Source organism: Armigeres subalbatus, chromosome 3 (assembly GCF_024139115.2).
Source record: "Armigeres subalbatus isolate Guangzhou_Male chromosome 3, GZ_Asu_2, whole genome shotgun sequence".
Classification (NCBI taxonomy): Eukaryota; Metazoa; Arthropoda; class Insecta; order Diptera; family Culicidae; genus Armigeres; species Armigeres subalbatus.
The window spans coordinates 394,819,937-394,847,866 of record NC_085141.1 but is presented as its reverse complement, the minus strand read 5'-3'; the positions used below and the strand labels follow the sequence as shown (position 1 = coordinate 394,847,866).

Sequence of the window (27,930 nt, the reverse complement as noted above, 5' to 3'; positions counted from 1 at the left end):
CTGCCCCGGGTGTTCATAATGCCCCCTAGTCCCCTATAACAGCACAGATTTCACGTTAGAGTTGAAAATTCGTATTTTGGTGCGTTTACTTATCTGCCTGTTTTTCCAGACATTTCTTTAACTCGAAAAGGAATTACAGTTAACTTTTATATTGCTGGATATGATTCCGCAAATCATTTTACTGTAACTAGAATTCAGATTTTGGTGTGTGAGAACAAGAACTTCCCGACAGATAGGAATTGTCATCATGCAAGGGTTTTTGTGATATTCATTTTGAGTATTTCCGCGATCCATTCCATGTTTCAATATGAACTGCTGTTAGTACAAAACCATGCAACTTAAAATAAACAATGAACCAAAATAAAAACAGGAAAATTCATACTGATCAAATGAAATATATTATAACGTATTTTTCTTCAAATTTCCAGTTGTGCTTAAATACATAAATGCTTAAATAAACAAAATAAAATAATAATATTTGATTCTTTGCATCTTTTCTGTCGTTCAATATAGGTATAGAAAGGGTCGTGTTTGTGTATTGTGTGTATGTTGTAACCGAATAGGTTCTCCTAGCTACAGTGGTTTATTATCACTTGTGTATTTTTTGGAGATAAAAATCACAATTTTGAAATAAAAAAAAATGTTTGATTGTTTGCAATGCCAACAATGGTCTAATCAACAGTTAAATTCAACTGATGGTATTCGTTTTCAGGACATTTTTGACTACTCATAATACGGATGCTAACCTTCATTATTATGCTAAACAAAAGGTGTGAACGGAAACTTATGAAGTTATTTGTTATGAATGGTAGGTTTTTAAGGTTTTGTGGTGTTTTTAATAAAAAATAATAATTGCAGTTAAATCTAGCTTCTGAAAAAAGTACTTCATTTTGTTTCCAATTTGTGGTTCAGACGAACGCTAATTTTGGCAGCTGATTTTTTTTAAATTATTGCGTTATTATATGCGCTGGAAATACACTTTGTGCAAATATCATAATAATTTTGAATACGTTGAACCATCGTCAAATGAGAGGTTTCAACATTTGCACAACCTTTACACAAGCAACATTTTTAGAGGAAAACTCTAATGCTAAAAAAGAAAAAAAAACTTTCAAACGTACTCTCTCGTTCGATATTCTGTGATTGCTTTGTTATTCGGTCATTCATTCTTCGTTCGTTCATTCAACCGTTCTTATTTCTATCTTATCTCCGATAACACCTATGCAGGTTATGCTTCGCAAATAAAGGACACTCGTTCGTTTGATGTATTGTTTTCGATACTTTTTCTTACGAAAATTTGTTCAATGACTTTATTGGTTCTATTATTATAATGATTTTGCTTTGTTTTTTTGCTTCTTATCAATTATGTTTTTTTGCTACAGTACACGTAAAAATTCACGCTCACATTCCCTTACTTTTTCACTCCGCACAGAAAGTTACATGCCTACACTTACAAAATGGATTGCTACTGCACGACACGTGGCACAGCAGGTATTCACACACATAAGCGCTCGCGCAGCGAGAGCGCGCGGTTTCCAAAAGAGTGTGTACTACGTATGTGTGTGTGTCTGTGAGAGTGTGCAATATCGGATATCAAATCGCTTGCCACTCACGCATGTTTGCTTGATTTGTTTTTTTTTTATATTTTGTTCTAGTATGGTACAAATTTTACATACAGTTTGCTTGCAGTAATAAAATATACAATGTGTGGTTTGATTTGTATAATTTAACTTATGTCAGTGTATGTATTCTTATAAGTTGATGTACTCGGTTTTGATAGATTCTATAACGGATCTCCGGAAAAACCGTTCTCTCGAAATTTGTTCTCCCGAAGGTTGTTTATTTCGTAGACTTGTTTTTCTGCTTTTTTTTCAACACAGTGATAAATTAAAAGTTTATATAGTCTCGGTAACTAGCCCGTAATCCAGTAGCGAGACAACATTCATAATAACAATCAGAAGAAAAGGAAAAAATATAAGGGAAATGGCGGCTTTGACAGGTTTTGTTCTGTTATTGTCAGATGTTTTCTAAGACCAATCATTCTGCATATTTTTTCACAACTTTTTTCCATATACAAAGAATCTTCTTGTCATATTGAAGCACAGCTCGGACAATATGACAAAGCCAGTCAAAGCCGTGGTTTTCCCTTTAGCAGTTGGGAAAAAACAGTTTAAAAATCAACGTAGAATCACGCATGACGCTTTGCACAACTCATTAGAATCATCAATCATCACATTCTCAATGATCGTGGAATGAAGAATACTGACAATATCATACTATGTTTTATTAATAATCAGTTATTATTTTGCTCTCGTTGCGCACGAACGTCTGTTAGTTTGCTTCTGGATTGTGACAAACATAGGCACTGTGTATACAACATTGATTAATCGTTCGCTGTTTAGTAAATTTGTTTCGATGCATGCAATGCAGGAGTTACTGAAGAAGAACATGGAACCATGTGCATGGTACATGAAAACGAAGATTCCATTACTGGCTATTGCCGGTAACAATGTTTGTTACGTTCGAGAATTTGACTTGCCACCGAAGGTGCCTAATAATTAGCTTAAACAGTGCTTTCTGGAGTACGGGGAAGTGGATCGTGTGATTCGGAAAAAATCCCGCCAAACTTAGGTCTGGACCACATACATGTACAACGGCGTTGATCGATGTGAAAAAGGAATCGAATTGGAAAGGAAAGGTGGTTTATCACGATTTGCTAAACAAATGCTTTGTGTGTCGAGCGGATTGGAAGATCATCGGAAGTAGCAAGCGCAGTCGACGAGTCAGCGACGGGATCGTTTTGACCGATCTCCACCAAAGAAGACCTCCTGAAGAAAAGCATCTGGCACTTTTTCAGAATAATTTATTCAAGTTATTTGTAATGTTTTCGGCTTCGTAGAGTTTTTACTAAACAATTGAGCCTAATGAATAAATTAAATGATAAAAAAATGTTTTGAATAATCAAATAATTATTATCAAAATTTGGAGGTAAGTTGCTTTACAAAAAGAGTATTTCAAATCAGCTCTAATTTTAAATATTTAAAGCTCCATACAAGTCGGTTTCGACGGCATTTTTTTAAATGAGAAATGTTTCGTTACGCTTCCCATTCGATCATTGAAAACAAGTTTACTTGGACAGCTCGTCTTGTTTCCCTTCCATGCCGTCATTACTCATCAGCATTCCTATTATTTGACATCAAACATTGGGAACTGTTGTCCGAATAGATCTTGCCATCATCTTTTTTTTTTATTTCTAAATGAAGTTACTCGTCATGTAAAAATAAGTGGTTGATCAGATTAAAGCATGTGCACATGCCTTTCGCGCTCAAGAACACGTTTTTATATATTTAGTAACAACCTTCGGGTAACCGGTAGCGGTGAGAACGGCATGGGAGCATTTCGTTAGTTTACTAACTTTATATTACTGCTGCAACTATATCGTCCTTTTTTTGTTCTTTTCCATCCATATTGGGTATATGAAAATATATACTGAATTCCTTTCGATTTCACTGTAGTCAATCTGCACTGTTCACGGATGCGGTTTTCACTACCACCGCAAAATACTTACAAAAAAACTGCTGTTGAATGGGAAAACCCACTAAGTTTCGCGCTTTCCCCGCCTAGATTTCGCTACGTTCTCTAGCCTGATTTGCTACGATTATTTGTCATAACGTCATCATAAATCTTCGCTTTCTTCGCATGCACTCAGATGGACTCAGAAAATATATCGATCGACGACTATCTTCAACTGGTGCTTGTTGTGTGTCTGTATGTCTGTGTGTATGTATTGAATATGGTTTACGGTATTACTATGGGAACTAATTTACTCGCTTTGATCGGAACAGAAACAACAGAAGCGAAACGCGCTGCTTAGCTAAATGCAACAATGACGTATTTGCACAGTTTTTAAATTATCAATTTACATTTCAAAGTAAATGTGAAACAAAAACAATTATTTCTATAACAACGTCTCCCCTGATCAGTTTGAAGAATTTATAGTTTGTGTTCGTTATAGCTGGGATAAAGTTGTGTAGCCATTTGAAAGATTTCTTGGACCAGGTTTTATTCTTTAGTTTTCCTACGATAGAGGTAGTAGTAGTGTGGTATAGAAAAATTGCTATGCAGGAATAGTAGTATCGTATTTGTGTATTGTGATAATATAAATAGTAGCGATCGTTTTCGTCTCAATTCACGTTGATTTGGTGTTCCGTGTGAGTTGCTTTGCTTTTGCATTGATTTCTTATAAGTTTTTAGACAAAGTCACACTGCTCTAAAAGTTGATTTCGGTTTAGATATTTGATTCAATAAAGTGTGTAGAACATTCCGTTCTACCGGTTTAGCTATCTACTAGTTGCAGATTAGTTGCATTTGAGTTTTGTATCATCTCGATTTCCCTAATAGATTCAACTTGTGGTCAATTTCTTGGTAGCATTTTCAATTTATCGGATGCTTATGATGTGAGATGAATGTAAACGGATTATAACGATTGTAGGATAGTATAAAATTATTGTTCAGGGTACCAACTCTATAAGTCATCACCTATATAGTGTAAAACCCTCCTGATGTTCGTTTCTAGGGATATTTCTTATCTGCTCTGATATTCTGCAAGAACTCATCATTACGATTACATTCCTATTTGCAATACAATTGTATATTGCTGATCATGTAGATAACTGATCCAACGTACACTGACAATTACTTTCCTACCAAACAACAATGATGGAAGAACTTTTTCCGCTGCAACCATTTTTTGAATGATTTAGGAATAGATCGTATGTGCTTCTTTCGGTAACATTTCGATGTGCATCATGCAACTTTTTACACTGAGCTATATCCACGAAAGTACACACGACTTATGCCCAAAGCTCTAGAATTATTGGGTACATCTTTATCGAGCGTAATCTTCCACACCTCACATAAAATACCATATGAAATATTATTTCAAAACCTCTCTTTTGCCGCTAATCCCTAATCTCGCCAACTTTAGCCAATCACTGGAAACAGAACATCTAAGCATGTCCGTCCTTCTTCCGTGACTGACTTCATGATACAAAGTGGTGATATGTATGATGATATACATTGTTCTTCCTATCGCTATCTGATCCCTTGTGTACACATGCACAATTATTTATCTTTCGCGGGTTTATACGCTCGCTCGCGACGGTGACAGCGTCAATCGTTCTTCGTCAGATATTGTTTACTGCATCACTATCCTCCGTCTACATTCGATCCATCATCAACAGCATCCTTCCATGTGTACCGGCTTTTTAATCGTCTTCATGTTTTTCAGAGGCAGTGTGTATTACGGGACTGGAAAGCACACACTACAATTCATTTGTCAAACTTTGATCCGACCAGTTTGATAGTTAGTCCAAACAAGCAGATGAATCTAGATTTGACAAAGTAATGGCATCGTGCGAAGTCTATACATTACAGAAACCAAGCAACTGTTAGTTGATACTTCCTAGGACTTTAGACTTCAAACTCATTGAAAAGCGTATAGTCAATTATATGTTTTTGATTTCATTCGCCTCAAAATTATACATTTGTTAGGTACATGCATATACTACTAGTCGCGTGGTACATAAATAAATGTTTTCAAATTTGATTTCGCCTAACTGATCGAATTTTGTTTGTTTTGTAAAATCCTAAAGCTTTGAAATAATTTGTTGCACATAAATCGCTTTGCCATTTGATTTAAAGGCATAGTACACTTCTTTAAATTAGTTTGATTTAATTTAAAAACTTGTTTTAAAATAAAAATAGTAAACAACTGATAAAAAACTGTTTCTCACGGTTTCCACATTAAATTAATCATACGATTTTGACGAACATGTGCTGCCAATGTTACGTGTTGTTGACCTCGGTTGAGTTGGGCTGTTGCTGGCTGGACTGCAGCTGATTCTGGCTGGACTGGTGCTGCAGGTGCTGCAGCGACGACTGCAGTTGCGACTGCGAACTCGAGTTACATAATACGGTATATACAGAGTCGACTTTGCTTAGCTTTTCAAACAATGGTATTAGATCTAACAATTCCGAATCACTCGTGTCGTCGAACCACGATTTCACTGGCACCTGGAGTTTCGGATTTGGTGGGGCGAAGAAAGGAATAAGATGGTAGAGGTTAGTTTTGTATGTTGATCCATAATTAGCAGGCATTGCTTAATCAAGTATCCCCTTCTAATTACACGACTGGTTGAACTTATGTTTGAGCTTGATGCCCGTATAGCTCATGGTGTCAACTCCGTGATTGAGCAGTTTGTAGGGGAGACTTGATCCTTTTCTGATTTCTGATGTATCACAGCCAAAAATAAATAAACATACGCGATTTCCACACAGACTCCCTCTCTAAGAACTTGCTTTGATAAAATCAGAAAGGTGCCCTCAGATTTTTAAAAATATTTTCCTTCAAAATACGCGGAATTTTCGAATTGCTGGGCGTGTGCATAAACGATTTTTAGAAATCGACAGCACATGCAATTTTAAAATTTGAAGAGACTTGATCCCTTTCTTTGATATCTACGCAATACATAATTTATCTTGCCAACCCTTCATCAAATCTGCCAAATCTACAAAAAATAAGAAGCATGAGAACATATTTAAATTTTTTTGATTTTTTCATCAAATTTTGTAATGGGCGATCAAGTGTTCCCATATTGAGGCAATCACTTCAAATCCAAATATCCTAAAACTTTGATGGAATGTTGACATTTTAATCAGTACGGATTCTATTTATGCCTTTGTGCTGTGAAACGAATCATTTGGTCATTGTTATGAAAAGTTGTTCAAATTTTGCGTGGCCAATAATTTTTTTTAGGAAGGTCAAAACATACAAACACACAAACCGCCCTGCAAAATAAATAAGGTTGTCAAACTAAAAATAACTCACCACTTAAAGGTCATTTGTCTAGAGGATCTACACTCAAAAATACCCTAGACCAAAACTACTTTTGTTCTCGATAAAACAGGGGTAAACAAGTCTCCTTACCTTCCGCTATATGTCATTCCATATGTCATTTCCAGAAATCTTTTTACTAGAATGCACCATTTCCAGACTGAAAGACATTCCTCAGAATGCCGTCATCCCCAGGAAGACGTTTCCCAAATGTTCCACTCCCCAGAAAACCATACTTCTGAAAGCACAATTCCCCAGATAATATTAAACGGCTGTAAAAAAGTATCGCATCCATTATTACTTTATTTCTAGCAAATGAGTTCTATTACAGATAAGTTCGAATTTGTGCCTTATTCCAAGCACATGCTTCATAGAAACCATATCCTTCATAAGCTCATATCTCACCTCCTCAACCGAACTCAGAAATGAGATCTATATGACTTTCAAATAATATAGGATCGAATATGAGCCACCGAAGACTGATCGTCGAGGCTTAGACTAAGGAGGAGCGGCTTAGCGGTAAAGGTCTAAAACTTGCCAGGCCATAGTATAAAACGTGTTCTCAATAGTGACTGGGCTTACCAGATCAAATTGTTTGAAAGGAGGTAACCCATCCGGAGGAGAACATATGAGACAATTTGACAGTTGTTTGAGTTAACAATTATTAATTTTTATTTTTGCATTTATTACAATATGGTGTAACATAGGTTCTCCAATGGCTTTCAACATTGGGGGTAAGCGATGCCACACTTTTTCATGTCAAAAGGAAACGAAATATGATATTTTTTTAAAACGAATCATTTGTGAGAACGCAAGTTGGTGAGAATCACCGAGGTTGCTAACATTCTGCCCAGAGGTGCCGGGACTTCTCGTATTCATGAAGGTACTTTCTCGCCCAGACCGACGGGCGGTTTAACGACCATCTAATCAAAGACCATCAAGCTACACGTCGCGCCAGTACCTAACGCCATCTGCGATAGTGCCACTGCTAACTGACCAAGCCATTGCCACTGTATCTCATCGCCGCCCATACCGCTGAATAAACCATAAAGGTAAAGTGTAAAGAATAAAGTCCTTGGGACCTGGGAGAAAGGAGGCATTTTGCGCCCACCCCGGAAGCTGCCGTTGGTCAGAGCAGAAGCTTGGGGTCTAGGGTAGTCCCTTTCTGGGAACTCCCGGGGTCATAACATTTCAATGTATCAAAACGTCGACATGCTCCCCTAATTTAGGAATGTCTTTTTCATTATTTACTTGATGGAAAAGAAAGTGGAAGGAAAAGGAAGGAACAGGAAATGCAAATGGAAAGGAGCATGAAACAAGCTTCTGGGGAAGAAGCCCCAGATAAGGACTTCAATAAGCCAAAGGCGAAGCGTAAATCTACATATAGTTTTTGTTCGCGACTTTAAAATGCAAACCGTTATCTAATAATAGATGTACGGAAGTACTGATAAGAAATTTGTGTGAATTTGAGATAAATTCCCTCATTTTATACCGACAAACTATGCGATCGCATTTGATCCAGTGTAATCTTTATAAACTGGTAAAGCTTTTAGCGGGAAAAAGTATTTGAAAGGATGGTATGCTGAATATGAGAATATGCATCGAGGGATTTCAGTAACGATGGCAGCTGACTTTCTTCAAAGTGGAAATTTATTGGTTCAACCAAAACAAACAGTGCCACCAAACTGCAGTCTGACCCACACCAAAAACTCATATACCTTGATCTGAATAGGGCCCGTCGGTTATTCTGGCCATCAATCGAACCACTCCGTTATTATTTTGTTCTAGGTTCTTGGACCAATCGCTATTCTCACAATCAACCAATTCACTCCAAAGTTGAAGTTCATTGAAAAATCAGTAGTTTTTGCAAACCAAGCCACTCCGAAATTGAATTTTTTGTCATCGAAAGGGCTAATGGCGATTCCGATGGTCATCTACTTCATATAAGGTTTCTTCTTGATGTGACTAGGTTCGATAGCAATCAAAATCGAATAGCAAGCAAAAATTTTAGCTATTTTATTTACCTAATTAAATCCTTTTTTGTCGTGAATCCACACACTACTGGATCTATTTTTTTTTACTTGCGTTAGTTTACTAAATTTTTTCAGAAAATCGTTAAACTTCAGCGGATTTCTAGAAATATTCTGGTCTATTAATAACCCTTACTTTCTACATATGCAGGTTATAGAGGCTTTAGGAATTCATAAAGCAAAAATTCATTAGACTCTCCCCGCAAAAAAAAAAATAAATCTCCCTGCGCATAGCACGTTTTTTTAATATCTGAGTAAGGGGCGCCTAATAAAGGTTTCGCCAAGGGCGCTGGGAGTCCACGCTACGGCTCTGAATGGAACCCTTAATGCAGCGTACACACCAGTCATGAACTAAACCACGATGACGTCACGCGTCGATTTTCAGTAAGAAGAAAACCTCATCTGAGGGCAAAGTCTACAAAAAATGAACATCAACGTGAACATCCGGTGAAGTAAAAGCTTCGAATTCACTCAAATGTTCATCGGCCCGCAGCGGATGTCATTTTTTTAGCTAAAAGAAGAAGAATCGTGAAAAAAGAAGACGCTCGTGGTTAAGTTCATACAGTTTGACGAACATTGACTCCACCCCTCGTTTAGTCAAGCATCGACTATGTTCTACAAACCGCGACACGAAAACTCAATTTATTCGACCAACAATATCACACACGACCAACCGACGCGCCAACTTGAACATCAACCATCAAAAAATATATGGGGTTTGTGTGATTTCACTACACACAATCAAACATGTTTGGCGAACTTTGACTCCACCTCCAACAGGTCAAACCAAACCGCTTTGATTTTCTCTAACCGAGCCGCTAACTGTTAGATGGTTTTTGGAATAACTTCACACACGGTCAAACAAAGCAGCATCCGAAGCATTTTCTTGGGGGCGGAGTCATTGTTGGTCCAACGTGTTTGAGCGTGTGTACGCTACATAAAAACTCGCGAAAAAACACGATCGATAAAAATCTTGTTTCTCATGCAAAAAATCGTAAACTGCAGGAAGCAGAAGAGGTGCAAGAGGCAAGGAAGTATCGTGAGATCAACACTCGACTGAGGCGCGTGATGCCCGAAACATATCACATGTTGAGGTGGTCGATGCTTTCAGTTCCGCAAACATTCCTTTTAATAAGTTAGATCACCCAAATCTACGTGAGTATTTGTAGAAAATTGTGAAGATTCTGAGCTTCTCAAGCCTGCGAGTAACGAGTTCTTCTTCTTCTTTATTGGCATTACATCTCCCACTAAGACATTGCCGTCTCGCAGCTTAGTGTTTATTAAGCACTGCCACAGTTATTAACTGCGAGGTGTTTAAGCCAACTTACCATTTTTGCATTCGTATATCGTAGCCTCACGATGATACTTGTATGCCCAGGGAAGTCGGTCCAATTTCCAACCGGAAAATTTCCTTGACTGGACCGGGAATCTAACCACCTTCAGCATAGTCCGGCTTTGTAGCAGTGCATCTTACAGCACAGCTAAGGGCTAGTAACGAAGTCTGATCAAGAAATAATGGAAGCTGGACAGCTGACATCATTTACTTGAATTTAGTTAACATTACAACTGTCTCTCAAAGCGTAATCAAAACGCTCTATAAATACAATATAGATTCCAACATCGTAACTGCCTTCGACCTTATCGGCGAAGTTTAGAGAAAAAAGTTTTCCAGCGTTGATCGTCTTGTGGCATGTTTCTAGTCTATTTTTCTCATTCGGCCTCGATAAAATGTCGTCATAACCAAACTAGTAGGGGTTGCAAAAGAAAGTATACCGAAAGTATGCCCCCTTTACCGGTCGTCACACGATGAAATAGTTGGCTAAATGTTGTAACTTACCATGCTGAATATGTGACTTAGTACTAAAAAATCATTGAAAATGAACTCGAAGTATCAGCTGCTACAAATGCTTTGACTGAGCTCAAAGAATTGCTCCCGGATAAAAGTAAATAAAAGTCAGTCAGTCAGTAAGTACATCTAAATTGGTTGAGATCTTGACTTGGTGCGAAAGTCGTCACGTGAGGATTCATTTTGCCTAAAACAAAATAATTGATTTGCTTGCGGGTATTTTACATTAGTATTCTACAACTATGTCGGGTTTCTGTTAACCGTTTTTTTCAGTTGATTACCTGTTCGATGGGATTCCAGAATGTGGAGCCAACAAATCAACAGTACACGACGAACTTCTTCTTCTTCTTCTTATTGGCATTACATCCCCACACTGGGACAGAGCCGCCTCGCAGCTTAGTGTTCATTAAGCACTTCCGGAATATCTGTTTATCTCTGAAAACTTGGTAGATGCTGAACGCATGCCGAAGGCAGAACGCAGTATAATTTAATCAACACTTCCCAAAGCCAAAAGTTCTTCTTCTTCTTCTTATTGGCATTACATCCCCCACTGGGACATTGCCGCCTCGCTGCTTAGTGTACATTCAGCACTTCCACAGTAAATAACCGCGAAGCCAAGTTACCATTTTTGCATTCGTATATCATGAGACTTCCACGATGATACTTTTATGCCCAGGGAAGTCGAGACAATTTCCAAACCTAAAATTGCCTAGACCGGCACCGGAAATCGAAGCCAGCCACCCTTGGCATGGTCTTGCTTCATTTTATCTCGACTTTAAATTGTCTTTTTTTAATATTGTTCCAAAAAATAGTTTACCGCGAAATGTCTGCGAATCTTCAGGTTTCCTGAATTGGCCGACCGAGTTTTGAAAATTCTGCCACGAATTTTTACGAAGCCCAAATCGATGAATAATTACAAATTTTTATTTATTGTTACGGCGAGTCAGATTCCGATGAAGCGAATTGAGCTCGACTCTGGCGTGCTTCTAACTTTTGTATCTTCTGATGATGGATGCTTTACGATTTTGAAATTCTTTACCAATTGAGAGTATTTTAAAACTCCGATGATCCGCCGGATGAAGTCACTCTTGAGATCCTGTTTTACCGAATCCTCTAGGTTCTGCTGTATCTGTGCCTCCAGCTCATAAGAATAATCTCCAATAATTTCTTCTGCTATTTCAATAATTTATTCCGCAAGTGCTTCTTTAGTCTGAGGTACTTTTTTTCCTCTGTATCTCCTACTGTTGTATCATAACAGCCCTAATTAATATTTTTCTGTTGGGAAAAGCGCTCCCCGGTGTTCAGTAGCTTGCCACAACAAAAAAAAACATTTGTCCTTTAAGCCATTGTAGAACACTATCGCATTCCGGTTTCTAGCTACAATCCACAGCGGGATTGCTTGATCGAGATCCATATATATGCCCCCAACTCCGGTAAGAACGTGGCCTAAGCCTAGATTTGTACGGAACCTCTTACAAATCATGCGTAAACCTTTTCATATCGGTTGACAACCTGTAAAAGATCGTTATTGCAATTTTCCTGAGGGAGATCAAAAACTCGGACGTAGCTAATATTCTAATCCATCTCTGCCATCATAAACACTTCTACTGTTTTACCTATAAGATAGCTGAACTTTCTGGACTCGGCATTCTTTCGTAGCGATTCGATTACCGATTCATATTTGTTACAAACACTCCTGTTTTCCATCATCTTATATATGGTTTTCATAAGCGATACAGCTTCCTCGTTTCACGTCGGTTTTGGTGAGTCAATTGTAACACGGAATTCGACCGTACCGTACTGTTGAAAAATGTTTTTTGTCCGCCAGTAGCGCATAAGATAAAGCAATGCGCACTGATACAGAACAATGTCAACGCAAAACTAAAAATCCAAAAAAGTCCGGCAGAGCTCATCGGCAGTCACATATGCGTCGTGTACAACTGATTGTGTCATTAGCTCTGAAAATGTTCGATTTTGATTTTCGAAAGAGATTCTTAAGATTTCGAATACACCCAGATTTTTTTACACGGTTTGGTTTTAGTCGTTTAAGACCTCCAGTTATGGTCAAAATACAATTTTGATTTAAAAAAACACGCCAAGAAATTCTCACTCCAATTATTCAGGTTACCTAATGTACGAGAAAGGAACAAACACCGTGAGGTTGTTCAATCAGGGTTTTCTTTTATTAACGTGATTATTTATCGACGATAAGTTCATCAGCTTCGTTCAGTAATTGGAAGAAACGCCCTCATTGGCTATCAGTGTTAATAGCGGATCTTTCTTTTTTCTTCTGAAAACAATCGAATTCATCTGCCACTAAAAGGGCTTAACAAACCCAGATTGATCCTGAGTTGGAGGTTTGTCTTGATCTTGCTTCGGATGGCGATTCGGACCTTCGACCAACCTGATTCAGCGTTGTTTTTATTGACCTAACTATATGCAAAGTCGCCTTCAAACCACCGTAGGCCGATTCACGAGTTGAATACGATGGCGATTTCTTCCACCTACTAAACCGCTTTAGCCGAAAAGGACTTACAGCGATTCTGACCAGTATTCAACTCACTCCAGATTCGGTTTTCATTGACCCAACTAAGTCCATTAGTTTCTTCAAACCACCGACTAAGCCGCACTGAATTTCATTGACCCAACCAGGTCCAGTGGTGTCTTCAAACCATCGAAAGACTCCCTTCAGTGATGAATTTTCCTTTCTCCGAAATGGTCTGATGGCGTCATGGCGATACCTGGGCATCTACCAACCCACTCAAAAATATTTTTTTACTTGATCCGATTAGGTCCGAAAGCAATTCAGAGCATCGACCAATCCACTTTAGAGTTGGATTTTATTGACCCTTAAGGATCAAACAGCGCGTAGGTTCTGCAAAAAGTCTGTTTATTGGATTTACGTAATTTCATTTGTTGAAAGTTCTTGGAATTTAATGGCTATTTACCAATCCCTACCGTCCGATGTAAGTTACAGGGGTTTATAAAACAAAAAATTAGTATTCAATGCATCGCACTTTTTGGTTTTCAAATATAATTTCTAGAACTCCCCAACCTCTCTTCTTCTCGGTATGTGCTTTAGAGACGGTCATAAAGAACGTTCAAACATTTTTTATGAGTTACCAGTCCGACGCTGCTATCTTGTAATAAAAATAGGTAGGGAATGACGGCTTTGGCAGGTTTTGTTCTATTATTGGCAGGGTTTTTATGACTGATTAGGCTCAATTTGGCCTAAACATTCTTTGCATATCAAAGAATGTTGTGGCCAAATTTCATAAAATTTGGTCGTCAAAATCCCCCCTGCCAATAATAGAACAAAACCTGCCAAAGCCGTCTTTCCCTATCACAAAATTTTGAAAACTTCGGTGGATTTTCTGAAATTTACGTAGACTTTCAGATGCCAGGTTCATGCACAGCACCAAATGTTTAATGTATTTTGAAACATCCTCAAACCACTAAACCTTTTTATCATTGGCGTAGCTAGCCCCGATGACTAGGAAAAAAATCACAAAATTAATAAACAAACCAAATTCCTTTCCATTGCTTTGTTTTTGATGGGATGGAAATAGGAGCTATGAGATGAAGTGGCGAACCGTTCCCTATTCAGCTCATTGCAAAACAGAGAAATACAGCACCAATCAAGATTCTTTTATGTACAGGTTATCCGACTTGTCAATATCCCCAACTCAGCCATCTTGGATTTTTGTATGGAATATTTGCATATTTGTTTACGTTTTGCACTGAAAATGTATGTTTCCCGCGCTGGTTATTCCCATCTACTGACGAAGTCGGATAACCTGTACATAAAAAATGTTGGCACCAATCTTGTTGCTTCTTTTTGCTAACACACGTGATCACTGGTGAAAAAAATCACAAAAATAAGAAACAAACCAAAACCAAAGGCATAAGTACGTTAGGCATAATGGGCAATAGGCATAACGGACGATAGACATAATGTATGGTAGGAATAATGGACGTCATCCCTTATGCCTAACGTCACGGATCCCTTTTCTCAAGCACGTGCTTTCTGTTGTAGCCCACAGTATTGAAACGTGTTTGTTTACCAGCCGATGATTGCTACAGCGACTCATATTGATAGCGTATGGCTATTGCGTCTAAGTGTAATAGCGTTCGGCTTTGTCCCGCACATAAAAAGGGCAATATGTGACGGATCGCCGTCAGGTTTCTACCAATAGGCAGTGGATGTTTTTGCATATTTCATAAAATCAACATTTCTCCAAGGATTCCGACGGGAATGCTCCAGGAATTCCGACAGGAATGTTCCAGAGAATCGCAAGGAAATGTTTCAGGAATTCCAAAGAGTCTTCTAGAGATTCCACATGGAATCCTTCAGGAATTCCGACGGGAATGTTCCAAGAGTTCTAACGGGAATGTTCCAGAGATTCCATCAGAAATGTTCCAGGAATGCCAACGTGAATGTTCTAGGGATTTCGTAGGCAATGTTCCAGAGATGTAGAAGCAAATCGTTGAAGAATTCCCAAGCAATATTTCAAGGGATCGCGAATCAAATCGTCGAGGGATTCCGTAAAGAATCCTCCAGTGATTTCCAAAAGAATCCTCAAGGGATGTTGAAGCAAATCGTTGAAGGAATCCTAAGTAAATCTTCGAGGGATTCCAAAACAAATCATTGAAAGATTTTGAAGCAAATTGTCGAATGATTCTGAAGCAATTCGTCAAGGGATTCTCAAGTGAATCGTCGATGAAGTCCAAACTGTATCTTCGAGGAATTCCGAAGCAAACCGTCGATGTATTCCGAAGAGAATGGTCAGAGGAATTCCGATCGTCGAGGGATTCCGAGGCAAAACATCGAGAGACTCCGAAATAAATGTTCAAGGTATTCAGAAGTAAATCGTTGACGTATTCTTGAACAAATCATCAAGGAATACCGAAGCAACCCTCTGAACGACTCCGGAGGAATTCCGAAGCAAATCAAGGAGAGATTTTTAAGCAAAGCTCCATGGATTATGAAGGGTATCCTCCACAGATTCTTTATTACCACACATATTTTTCCCAGAAATGATAAACAAGCTCATTTGTCTTCCACTCATTTTATTAAGATAAGGTAAATATGGAAGACAACTCTTTTGTCTTCAAATTTTTCATTAATTCATTATACCATATGTTGAAAATTGATATCACTGCTGACTAACTTTTCAAATCCCAGAGGAAGCTAATTTTTTTCCAGGAGGGCTAAGCCATCCCCCTAACCATCCCCTTATTTACGCCTTATTTTTTATCTAACTTATTTTAGGCAACATTCACATTGTTCTCTAAAACTAAAATTTTCGCATTTTATTTGTACGCTACGGCTCTGATTCTCCATTGTTGCGATGAAATAAGACTGTGCTGTGGTCCAAAAAGTGTGTTTTCAAAATTGTTAAACGTGAACACCCATGGCTACAGAAATCACTAACATCACATCCACAGTTAATTGGCATACTAATGCAATATATTTATAGACTACAAATCTCCGAGCTTCATATTAAATATTGTTTTTGGATACGTACACTTAGTGTACGACAAACAGCAAAATAGATATCGTGAATCACATCAACGGCCACCCTTACCACCCTTTGCTTTTTCCCCTTTTTTCAAGCTCGCAAGAATGATTCAGTGAAAAAAAAGGGGGAGACAAAAAATCCAAGCAGTCAAAATAAAATTTAAAACGTCTTGGTAATGGTGGAGCATAAAGTGGAAGGTAATGGCAATGGGTAGTCTCCCTAACAAAATTGTACATGTGCTTCGTATGTTTCATGTACAGACGTTTTACTTCCGAAACAAGTGGATGTCGACGGTTGGAGAACGTGTTGTTAGATATTAAACTCACTATGTAGACGGCAGTTCGAATTAAGGACGACAAAAACTTCCCTTTAATGCGCGCTATTAATCCTGTCACCCCGCCCTGCCCTCTACCAACGTTGTAGTTCAAGACATGGACAAGAATGCAATGAGAACCATAACTGTCCCCAACCTATTACTTGCAATAAAAGGATATGAGTAAAAATCCTGATTTATCCATCTATCAGAATTATTTCATTCTTCATATAAATTTACGTTCGATTACTCGAATGCTGCAACGAATCCTATGTGGACTGAATATCATACACTAAGTGATTTTTTTCCAAGTTGCTCTAAAATCGAAAGAAAACACAACAGCTGTTTAACATACTAGACTGAGCCTACCAAATAAACTAATCGGTAAAAAAGTAATACACATACACACTTTTAACCGAATCGAATGGTATATAAAAATATAAACTTGTATGTCGCAATGGAAAATGCTTTATTTTGATGATTTTTTACTTAATTTTGAATTGAATGTGTTACCTGTCAGTAAAAATGCAATTAGAGAAAGACAAAACTGTACTGGCTTTCTTTTTCGTGGTGTTTCTGGATCACGGCCTGACTCATAGTCCCATACCTTTAGCTGTTTCTGTGGACACGTCATGCTTTTTAGATACCAAAGGAGAATGTTTTATGTATTTAAAAAGCAATGGGAGAATGATTTGGCTGCAAAATTTATGAGAATTCACTATTAGGCTTTGATTTACAATGAAAAGGGATCCGATATTTGCTGAAGTAATGTCTAATCAATCTGATTTGCTGTTAGATATTCAAATACATTTTTTCTATGCGTTGAATTAAGGATTTACGATTTATATGTTCTTTTTACTAACATTGTCGTCTTGTAGTAAATTATTCCCACATTTGTCAACAGCATGATTTTTAATTCAAGTTCAAATAATGCGTAAATTATGCCCAAGATACTGGTAGGTAAGGAGGTGAACCAGTATGCCATCCCCTGCATATGTGCTTAGGATTTTTTTTTTCGATAAATCCTACATTTTTTTTTTGAATAATTAGTGCCAAACCAGTCCCACCAAATGTAATGTTCCAAGTATACTTACAGCATTGTCCGGATGGAAAATATAACTAGCAGGTGAATTGTCAACAATAACTATCTTTTGTAAATCTCTCCCTAGTTTGTTCAGATCCTTCACATAGTTGCCCATGTGGTAGACGCACGATTCCCGAAATAACCGCGCCCGGAACACGTTCCACCTGCAATGGCAATTCAATTTCGCACGTGATTAGCCACATCATCATTCGTCGTTTGTCGTCGTCCTCGTCATCGCCGTAATTTGATACGGAGGTGAGAAAAGAGTTACTTACTTATCCAACAGGTCCGCCACCGGGTCGGCGTACTTGGCCAGCGACGCCGTGAACAGCACACACTCGTACAGTTCGCCCATCTTCTTCAGGAACTCGTCGACGTGCGGTCGCTTCAGGACGTACACCTGATGCACGGTTCCATCTATCTCAACTGGCACTATGAAATCGGCGTTTGGAATTGGCTACGATGAGGGAAAAGAAATGAATGTAGGTAAGTCTCGATATTTCATCTTTCGAATCTGAACTGTAGAGTGGGATGGTGGATTTGCTCAGCCTAGAGGTATATATAATATGCAATGATATGAGAATATTTAGCCTTCTGGTAAACAGAAAGCTAACTCAGAAGTCAAACAACTTACAGTTGGTAACGACGAAGACGAAGGATAATTGCATTAGGCAATTATGATGTCATTGTGCGGTGGTTACGGCAGGATTAGTTGCGCGTTATGTCTGCCAGTCATTGTTTGTCTCCATTGATATTATTTGAAGTGGGCGAATGGTGACTTACATGAATGAGCGATTCTTATGCAAGGAAGTTTGCATGATAAGAAATTACGACTTTTGTTCGAGGAGCTTAAAGTTTAGACCACAATATGGGGTTTTTTAGCGAGAAAAAAAGATGCAAATAATAATCGATCAGAATATTATCATACTTGTTGAAGAAGATGGACATACTTGTTTTAATTTGTTGGAACGATCGCGAAGTTGGAATACGATCGTTACTTCTTAAATACATGGCATCAAAACAGATTCTTTCTCCCAGTCTACAAATAATGAAACACATGTTGATAAGCAGCATATATCCCCAAGCCGGTCGACAAAATGTTAATTTTTGTTTATGAGCCATGAATGTTGAGTCCAGTTTAGCATCGCGTCCTGTATGTTTGATACAGTTCATACATTAACACGAACCTCAAAAAATGAGTGGAACCATAAAACTGCAATAATTTTCTCTGACCTATCTGAGAGGGCCTCTAGTTCGAACAACTGAGCCAAAACCATAAATGCTATTCAAATTTTGTTGCCGCTTTCTTGCTAACCAACCCTTCGAGAAACAATGTGGGCGAAAATCAACGCTCTATCGTGCATTTATGGATTTGAATTTAAAATAACCGAGTACTGATGCATGCATGCTAGAGTGGCAATGAAAATGAATATCATTTCGTTTAAGATGTGCATTTTTGAAAACTTTTGGAAGAATCAATTGAACTTTTTCTTCAAAAAATTTTATTAGCTCAATAAATTATTTGCATATTTGAAGTCCATATATTTTGACACCTTTTTTTAACAAAAAATTAAAAAAGTACCAACTGGAATTCAATATTGGTCTGATATTTTTTTGATTTGGGTCCAATATTAGACCATTTCATCAGGCCAGATCACACTGCAGCCCTTTCAAATTTTGTTTTATCAATTATTGTAATATCAATTTAAAATATCTCTTACATTTTTCAGAGTTCGACACAATCAATCGAAGTTTTTTATATGGAACCACCCTAACTTATAAAGTAGGTATGACTTCAGTCTCTATTGTAATATTGAAATGAAACTGCAATGACCAGCGGTGGATTACCATGGCGGTCGACTACTCCAACCAAACCATAAAACTTCTGCTGGGGGCTTTACTCATCGTAAGTGGACGTGATTGTTATTGTTCCCCATCGCGTGCGGTCACACAAGTGTGCAATCTGCAGTTCTGCTATCCTGTTGTGTACTTCACCTCTAAATGAACAGCGGTTAGATGATGCTTAGAATGTTAAATTACTACTGCAACTGCAGACATTACCAGCAATTTTACAAATTTTTGAAAGGGATATTGCTTTGCCGGTCTTTGTCATGGCTCGGTTTACGCCAGTTTGGGGATCGAACGTTGAAGTTGTTTTCGACTAATGCATAGGTTCCTAAACTGCGGTTCGAGAACTGATTTTCTGTTGTTCAATCAAATTTAATTGCCTATTTCCGGGGATTAAACCACCCGACTTGGACATTAATTTACAATGTTATGAAAACTCATATGTGAACATGTACGTTATGTGGAAGATATTGGTTTGGAAAATGTATTGGAGGTAACCACTTTCCCTTCGATGGGACTCGAACCCATGAGCCTACAGTACGCTAGACTGGTACTTTAACCAACTAAGCTACGAAGGACCTCCGTCGGCCTTCGCAACCTAGCGGCTACTGTCGGTCGGTCGGTCAGTCGGTCGTCAAGCTCAGACCCGACCCGGTTTTTGGTCGATTTTAGAAAAAATCAAGTTTGAAGTAATTTCGTAGTGCTCTCAACAATGAAACCATGCAATATGGGTGTCTATATATCGTGATCGATAAATAGAATTCAAAAATCGATTTTTGACGCCATTTTAAAATTAAAGATGGCGGACCAACCAAAATTCAAGTTTGAGACACTACCGCTCGACTGACGCTCCGCAGTACAAAGACCTAATAGAATTTCTCCATGGCCATTTGTCAGTTCTGCAATCCCTGCCGCCCTAAAACGCATTTCACGTATTTCAACAAAGTTGAGCAGTATCGGCAGCAACAATCGTCCACGCCGTCATAAGTTCAACGATCAGCTCGTGTCCGTTTTGCTCTAAATCGCCACATTCCCCATTTAAATGCGAGACCTTTCAACGTTTGTCAGTCGCTCAACGTTTCGATCTTGTTAAGAAGAGAAATCTCTGCATAAACTGTTTCTCGTCCTCGCATATGGTACGCAGCTGTCAATCCAGTTCTTGTAGAGTCTGTAACCAGAAGCACCATACTATGCTGCACCAATCCGCCAATGATCGTCCATTGATAAATAAGCCTATTGCTCCTCTCGCTTCATACTCAAATTCAACTTCATTGGATAATCAAACAATCGCCAATTCGCCCTCCTCGCAATCACATCCGTCGTCGTCGTCGTCGTCAGAATCGCACAAGCCGTCTACCGTTGCCACTAGTCTCGTGTCCACCAAGGTTGTCGAAGTTCCAAGAAGCGCTCCAGCCACCGTGTTACTGCAAACGGCGATTATCAAGGTTTTGTCCACAAGTGGACATAGTCAATGGGCCAGAGCATTGTTGGATCCAGCATCGTAGCTGAATCTTATCACCGAGAACCTCGTCCAAAGGTTAAAGTGGCGCCGCTATCAGTGTCATCAGGAAATTGGTGGTGTAGGCTACTCTGCCATTATTTCATCGCATGCCGTTCGCATACGGATGGAGTCTCACTGCACGGATTTTGCCGTTGAACAATCGTGTCACATCTTGAAGAAGATCACCAGAGACCTCCCTAGCAGGTCACTTGATGTTTCGGATTGGAAGCTTCCGCCCAACATCATTTTAGCGGATCCCAAGTTTAGCGAGGCATGGAACTTTACTACGATTTGCTGCTTGACGGATTTTCTAAATTGGGTCCTGAGATGCCAGTCCTTCAGAATACAGTTTTTGGATGGGTAGCGTCGGGAAAAATTGGTTCCGGCCAAACTGATAGCGCACTGAAGCTGGAGCAGTAATCAATAACTCGATGAGTTAATATCTCGTTTCTAAGGGAATTGAGTCGTGTTGGTCAAACAGCACTCAATCTATTGAAGAAGTCGCCTGTGAAGATCACTTCAAAGCAAACACGTTTCGAGATGACACAGGTCGGTTCGTCGTTGCTTTGCCCAAACACCCATCCGTACTGACGTTAAGGAACTCGGAAGTTCAAGGGAGATCGCTACCGAAAGATTTCTATCTTTGGAACGTCGCCTTGATAGTAATCCAAACTTGAAGCAAGCCTACACTACCTTTATCGATGAATATCAACAGCTGGGCCACATGAGAGAACTAGATTACGAGTCTGTCTACTGAATTATCATACTATTTACCTCATCATGGAGACGAAAAGGCGGACGGACACGGGGGTTGCGTTGAATCAGGCTCTGATGGTAGGTGGAGTTGTCCAAGACGATCTCTTTACCATATATCTTCGCTTTCGCATGCATCGTATCGCCCTTATCGCAGATATAGAAAAGATGTACCGCCAGATACGCATTCATCCGTCAGACTATCTACTGCAGCGCATACTCTGGCGTACCTCGTGCCAGGAACCACTCCGCACTTTAGAACTAATGACAGTGACAAATGGTACTGCATCGGGCCCATTTTTGGCCACAAGGTGCCTGAAAGAACTGTCTGACCGGTGTGGACGACGAGGAAACAGGGTACGAGCTGTGGAAGCAACTTCTCGATTTACTGAAATCCGCGGGTTTCAGCCTTCGAAAGTGGGCATCTAACTCAAAAGCTGTCTTATCGTAGGTTCCGTCAAAACTCCTTGGAATCACCATCATCCTCTATCAAAACCCTGGGCATCCGATGGCAGCACTGACACGTATAGCTACGCAGACCCTGACTGGTCGCAGGAAGCGGTTATTACTCGTCGCGTCGTGGCAACTGATGCTGCTAAATTATTCCTACCTCTCGGATTACTCGGTCCCGTCGTGTTTCTGGCTAAGATCTTTATCCAATCCCTGTGGTAGACAACGTCTTCATGAGACAACCACTGTCTGTACAGCAGCAGCAGTACTGGACCGAATTTCGCAAAAGTTTAGAAGACATCTCATCCATTTCCATTCCACGATGGGTATCCTTCGCTCATAAATCCAATCTTGATAGAAATGCATGGATTCTGCGATGCATCTGAGCAAGCTTATGGTGCCTGCATTTATCTGCGGACCGAGTCAATCGGCGGAACTATTTCCGTAAGGCTCATGGCTGCTAAATCGATGGTTGCACCTACTGGAAAGTCGAAGAAGCAGACCGTACTAACGTTACCTAGGTTAGAGCTGTCGTCGGAACTACTACTGGCCCATATAGATCATAAGATCGTCGCCACGCAGTAATCTCTGAGGACAGGTAACATCCCATGATCCTGCCAGCACGACTCATCCTATCAGAACGTATTCTGGTTCACTACCACCTGAAACATCTTCACGCTGGGCCCCAACTTTTGGTGGCCTGTGTTCTTGAAAATTGTTGGTCCCTCCGAATCCGCAACTTGGCGCGGAAAGTAGTGCATTCCTGTCTGAATTGCTTCCGCTGTAAGCCTTCTATTTTGGAGCAGCTTAAGGGCGACTTGCCGCCCGAAAGAGTGACGCCAACTTTACCGTTCCTGAACACTGGTGTGGACTTGTGTGGGCCGTTCCACTTCCGGAAAGTCCCAAGAGCTCAACCGGTGAAATGCTACGTGTCAATTTTTGTTTGCCTTGTTACGAAGGCTGTACACGTAGAACTAATCTACGACCTCAGCACCGCCGCATTTCTAGAGGCATTACATCGTTTCGTTGCCCGCAGAGGTAGGTCCAAAATGATCGAGTGCGAAAATGCCAAGAACTTTAAGGGAGCAACACGGGAATTGGCACAACTGCGAGCACAGTTCTACAACCAACAACACCATGCATTAATAATTGATCAATGTGCAGATGACGGTACAGAGTTCAAATTCATCCTACCTCGCAGTCCCAACTTTGGGGGTTTGTGGGAGGCGGCGGTGAAATCATTCAAAAAACATCTGCGGTCTACAATAGGAAATTCGATCCTATCCCAGGACGAGTTCGTAACGTTGCTAGCTCGAATTGAAGCCTGCCTAAATTCTAGGCCATTAACTCCGATGTCTGCCGATCCCAACGACCTGGAAGTTTTGACTCCGACTCCGAGTTTGTCGTATATCGACCATTCACCTCTTTCCCTGAACCAAGTTTGTCCGAACTACCAACAAACCGTCTAGACCGTTGGCAACAGAATCAAGAACTACTTCGTCGTATTTGGAAGCGTTGAAGCATTGACTATCTATCTGGCCTGCAACCTCGCACCAGATGGACTCAGCAACGAGATAACGTCAACGTAGGCACTCTAGTCCTGCTGAAAGATGACAATCTTCCACCTCTGAGAGAGGAGATACGGACACATCCTCCGTGTCTGCCGTGGTGCGGATAATCATATCCGTGTTGTTGTCGTGCGGACCGCCGTATACACGGTCAATTTCGAAGATATGCGTTCTACCAATTCACCATCCCGCATCTGATGTTGCTGTTGTTTTTTATCATCAGACTAAGGCCGGAGTGGCCTGTGCTGCACATAAAAGACTTCTCCATTCAGCTCGGTTCATGTCTGCACTTCGCCAACCACGCAGTCTGCGGAGGGTCCGCAAGTCGTCCTCCACCTGATGGATCCACCTTGTCCGCTGTGCACCTCGCCTTCTTGTTCCTGTCGGATCGTTGTCGAGAACCATTTTCACCGGATTACTGTCCGACATTCTGGCTACGTGCCCGGCCCACCGCAGTCTTCCGATTTTCGCGGTGTGAACGATGGATGGTTCTCCCAACAGCTGATGCAACTCGTGGTTCATTCGCCTCCTCCACGTACCGTCCGCCATCTGCAACCCACCATAGATGGTACGCAACACTTTCCTTTCGAAAACTCCCAGTGCGCGTTGGTCCTCCACGAGCATCGTCCAGGTCTCGTGTCCGTAGAGAACTACCGGTCTTATAAGCGTTTTGTTTCGATCGAAGCGTCTTGCGGAGTCCAAAGTACGTACGATTTCCAGCCACTATGCGTCTCCGAATTTCTCTGCTGGTATCGTTATCGGCGGTCACCAGTGAGCCCAAGTACACGAATTCTTCAACCACCTCGATTTCGTCACCACCGATAGAAACTCGTGGTGGGTGGCTCACATTGACCTCTCTTGAGCCTCTTCCTATCATGTACTTCGTCTTCGACGTGTTGATGACTAGTCCAATCCGTTTAGCTTCGCTTTTCAGTCTGATGTAGGCTTCCTCCATCCTCTCAAAGTTACGTGCCATGATATCAATGTCGTCGGCGAAACCAAATAACTGGACGGACTTCGTGAAAATCGTACCACTCGTGTCAATCCCTGCCCTTCGTATTACTCCCTCCAAAGCGATGTTGAATAGCAGACACGAAAGACCATCACCTTGCCGTAACCCTCTACGGGTTTCGAAGGGACTCGAGAATGCCCCTGAAACTCGAACTACGCACATCACCCGATCCATCGTCGCCTTGATCAACCGTATCAGTTTATCCGGAAATCCGTTTTCGTGCATTAGCTGCCATAGCTGGTCCTGATCGATTGTATCATATGCGGCTTTGAAGTCGATAAATAGATGATGTGTGGGCACGTTGTATTCGCGGCATTTCTGCAATACCTGACGTATGGCGAACTCCTGGTCTGTGGTAGAGCGTTCACCCATAAATCCCGCCTGGTACTGCCCCACGAACTCTCTTGCAATTGGTGTTAGTCGACGGCATAAAATTTGGGAGAGTACCTTGTAGGCGGCGTTCAGCAATGTGATTGCGCGGTAGTTGCTACAATCCAGCTTATCGCCCTTTTTGTAGATGGGACACACGACACCTTCCATCCACTCCTGCGGCAGAACCTCATCCTCCCAAACCTTGGTAATCACCCAGTGCAGCGCTCTAGCCAGTGCTTCACCACCGTGTTTAAACAGCTCTCCTGGTAGTTGGTCAACTCCAGGGACTTTGTTGTTTTTCAGCCGGCCGATCTCCTCCTGGATTTCCTGGAGATTCGGAGCCGGAAGTCGCATGTCCTGCGCGCGTGCTCCTAGGTTCATTACCATACCGCCACCGTTGTCTGCCATATCGCCATTCAGGTGCTCTTCGTAGTGCTGCCGCCACCTTTGGATCACCTCACGCTCGTTCGTAAGAAGGTTCCCGTTTATGTCCTTACACATATCAGGCTGTGTCACGTGGCCCTTACGTGAACGGTTCAACTTCTCATAGAACTTTCGTGCGTTATTAGCGCGGTACAGTTGCTCCGTCTCTTCACGGTCTCGATCTTCCTGCTGGCGCTTTTTCCTCCGGAAAATCGAGTTTTGTCTGTTCCGCGCCCGTTTGTATCGTGCCTCGTTCGCCCTCGTGCGATGTTGCAGCAATCTCGCCAATGCTGCATTCTTCTTATCCACTAACTGCTCACATTCGCCGTCATATCAGTCGTTCCTCTGATCCGGAGCCACCGTGCCTAGTGCAGCGGTTGCGGTGCTTCCAATGGCGGATCGAATATCTCTCCAGCCATCTTCAAGAGATGCTGCGTCTAGCTGCTCTTCCGTTGGGAGTGCCACTTCCAGCTGCTGCGCGTAGTCTTGGGCTAGTCTACCGTCTTGTAGCCGCCCAATGTTAAGCCGCGGCGGACGACTCCGACGCGTGTTGATCACCGTCGAGAGTTTTGAGCGCAGACATACTGCGACGAGGTAGTGGTCGGATTAAATATTCGCACTGCGGTAAGTGCGTACGTTCGTGATGTCGGAGAAGAATTTACCGTCGATTAGAACGTGGTCGATTTGGTTTTCCGTTTCTTGATTAGGTGATTTCCATGTGGCCTTGTGGATATTCTTGCGGGGGAAGAAAGTGATTCGCACAACCATTCCGCGTGAGACTGCAAAGTTTATGCATCGTTGGCCGTTGACGTTCGATACGGTATGCAGACTATCCGGTCCGATGACCGGTCTATACATTTCCTCCCTTCCTACCTGAGCGTTCATGTCACCGATGACGATTTTGACGTCCCGCAGTGGGCATCCATCGTATGTCTACTCCAGCTGCACACAGAACGCTTCTTTCTCGTTGTCGGATCTCTCTTCGTGTGGGCAGTGCACGTTGATGATGCTATAGTTGAAGAAACGGCCTTTTATCCTTGCGTTGATTGGCTGCCACCCAATCACGCGTTGGCGCATCTTTCCCAGCACTATGAAGCCGGTTCCCAGCTCGTTGGTGGTGCCACAGCTTTGGTAGAAGGTAGCCGCTCGATGCCCGCTTTTCCACACTTTCTGTCCTGTCCAGCAGATTTCCTGCAGCGCTACGACATCGAAGTTGCGGGGATGTAATTCATCGCAGATTATCCTATCGCAACCTGCGAAGCCTAGCGACTTGCAGTTCCATGTTCCAAGCTTCCAATCGTGATCCTTTATTCGTCGCCTAGGTCGTTGCCGATTGTATCGAGTCGTATTATCTTCTATGTCGTTCGTAATAGTTGTTTTTAAAGGCGGCTTATTGGGCCTGCGCAAACCTCCTGTCTCGTCGGAGGGCCGTCGTGTCAGGGCTGTTTAGCGTCTTACCTAACACCAGGACTTGGGCTTGTGCGCTTTGAGCGGCACACGGTCGCTTTGGCGGAGCCTACTTGCGGATACCTGCAGCTTTTTATAGAGGTTTAACAGGGCCCACTGTCAAACCCCACCACATCCTAGGCAGGCGCCACAACTCGCAGATGGCCTGGGGAGGGATCGTCAAGCCCTTGGACATAGTCCCTGCTGCCCCCATGCTGCTGTTGTGGGTAATCGAAATTCCAGATGACTGGAGTCTTGCATCGCTTTGCTTCGGTATTGCGCAACATGGAGGCCTTCGGGCCTTTGTTATTTTTAATAGAATTTTCAAAAAGCCTAAAGAATGATTCGACCAACCACGAGTACGCCCAACCCTAACGATCATCGAGCCTCGGCCTCGGCCGTCAGCAGATTGTGGGAGAAATGGAGAACAGGAACGTCATGGGCCGAAAGAACAACAACAGCACTCGAGCCTCCGCTGCGATACTGAACTTTCAACTCAGCAGACGACATTCAAGTGAAGAAGTGAATTATTAGTGTTGAAAGTCGACCCTTTCAACGGGGCCGGCGTAAGTTTAAGTATAACTGTTAAAAGCTCAAAATAAAAATATTTCCTATTATCATTCCGCATCCTGTAAATAATATTAGAGTATCCTATTGCTTCTCCATCAGCAGCCTTCAGCTGGCGACTGAAACACACTCGTAGAGGGGATGATTGTATTGCACACATGATATGTGATCTCTGCGAAGATCCGGAAACAAATTCAGTTCAAATAGATCCACCCGATAGTTCACATCATCCGCGTCTATAGTTTCGATAGTCGGGAGAGTGGATCGGATACGCTAGAATACAGTGTTATCGTTTCAGTT

General features: G+C 41.2%; 1 protein-coding gene across 3 annotated transcripts in view; it reads right to left on the bottom strand.

Moving 5' to 3' along the window:
• Positions 1–375: 375 nt before the first annotated feature.
• Positions 376–27,930, bottom strand: part of LOC134226844 (phosphatase Herzog) — a 187,187-nt gene continuing 159,632 nt past the window's right edge. For all 3 annotated transcript variants that reach the window (XM_062707878.1, XM_062707877.1, XM_062707879.1), the window contains exons 4-6: positions 17,966–18,147; positions 17,701–17,854; positions 376–6,075 (exon numbers count right to left, since the gene is read on the bottom strand). In XM_062707878.1, coding sequence (XP_062563862.1) covers positions 5,848–6,075; positions 17,701–17,854; positions 17,966–18,147 — 564 coding nt within the window. In that variant the 3' untranslated portion in view covers positions 376–5,847. The remainder of the gene's footprint in view (positions 6,076–17,700; positions 17,855–17,965; positions 18,148–27,930) is intronic.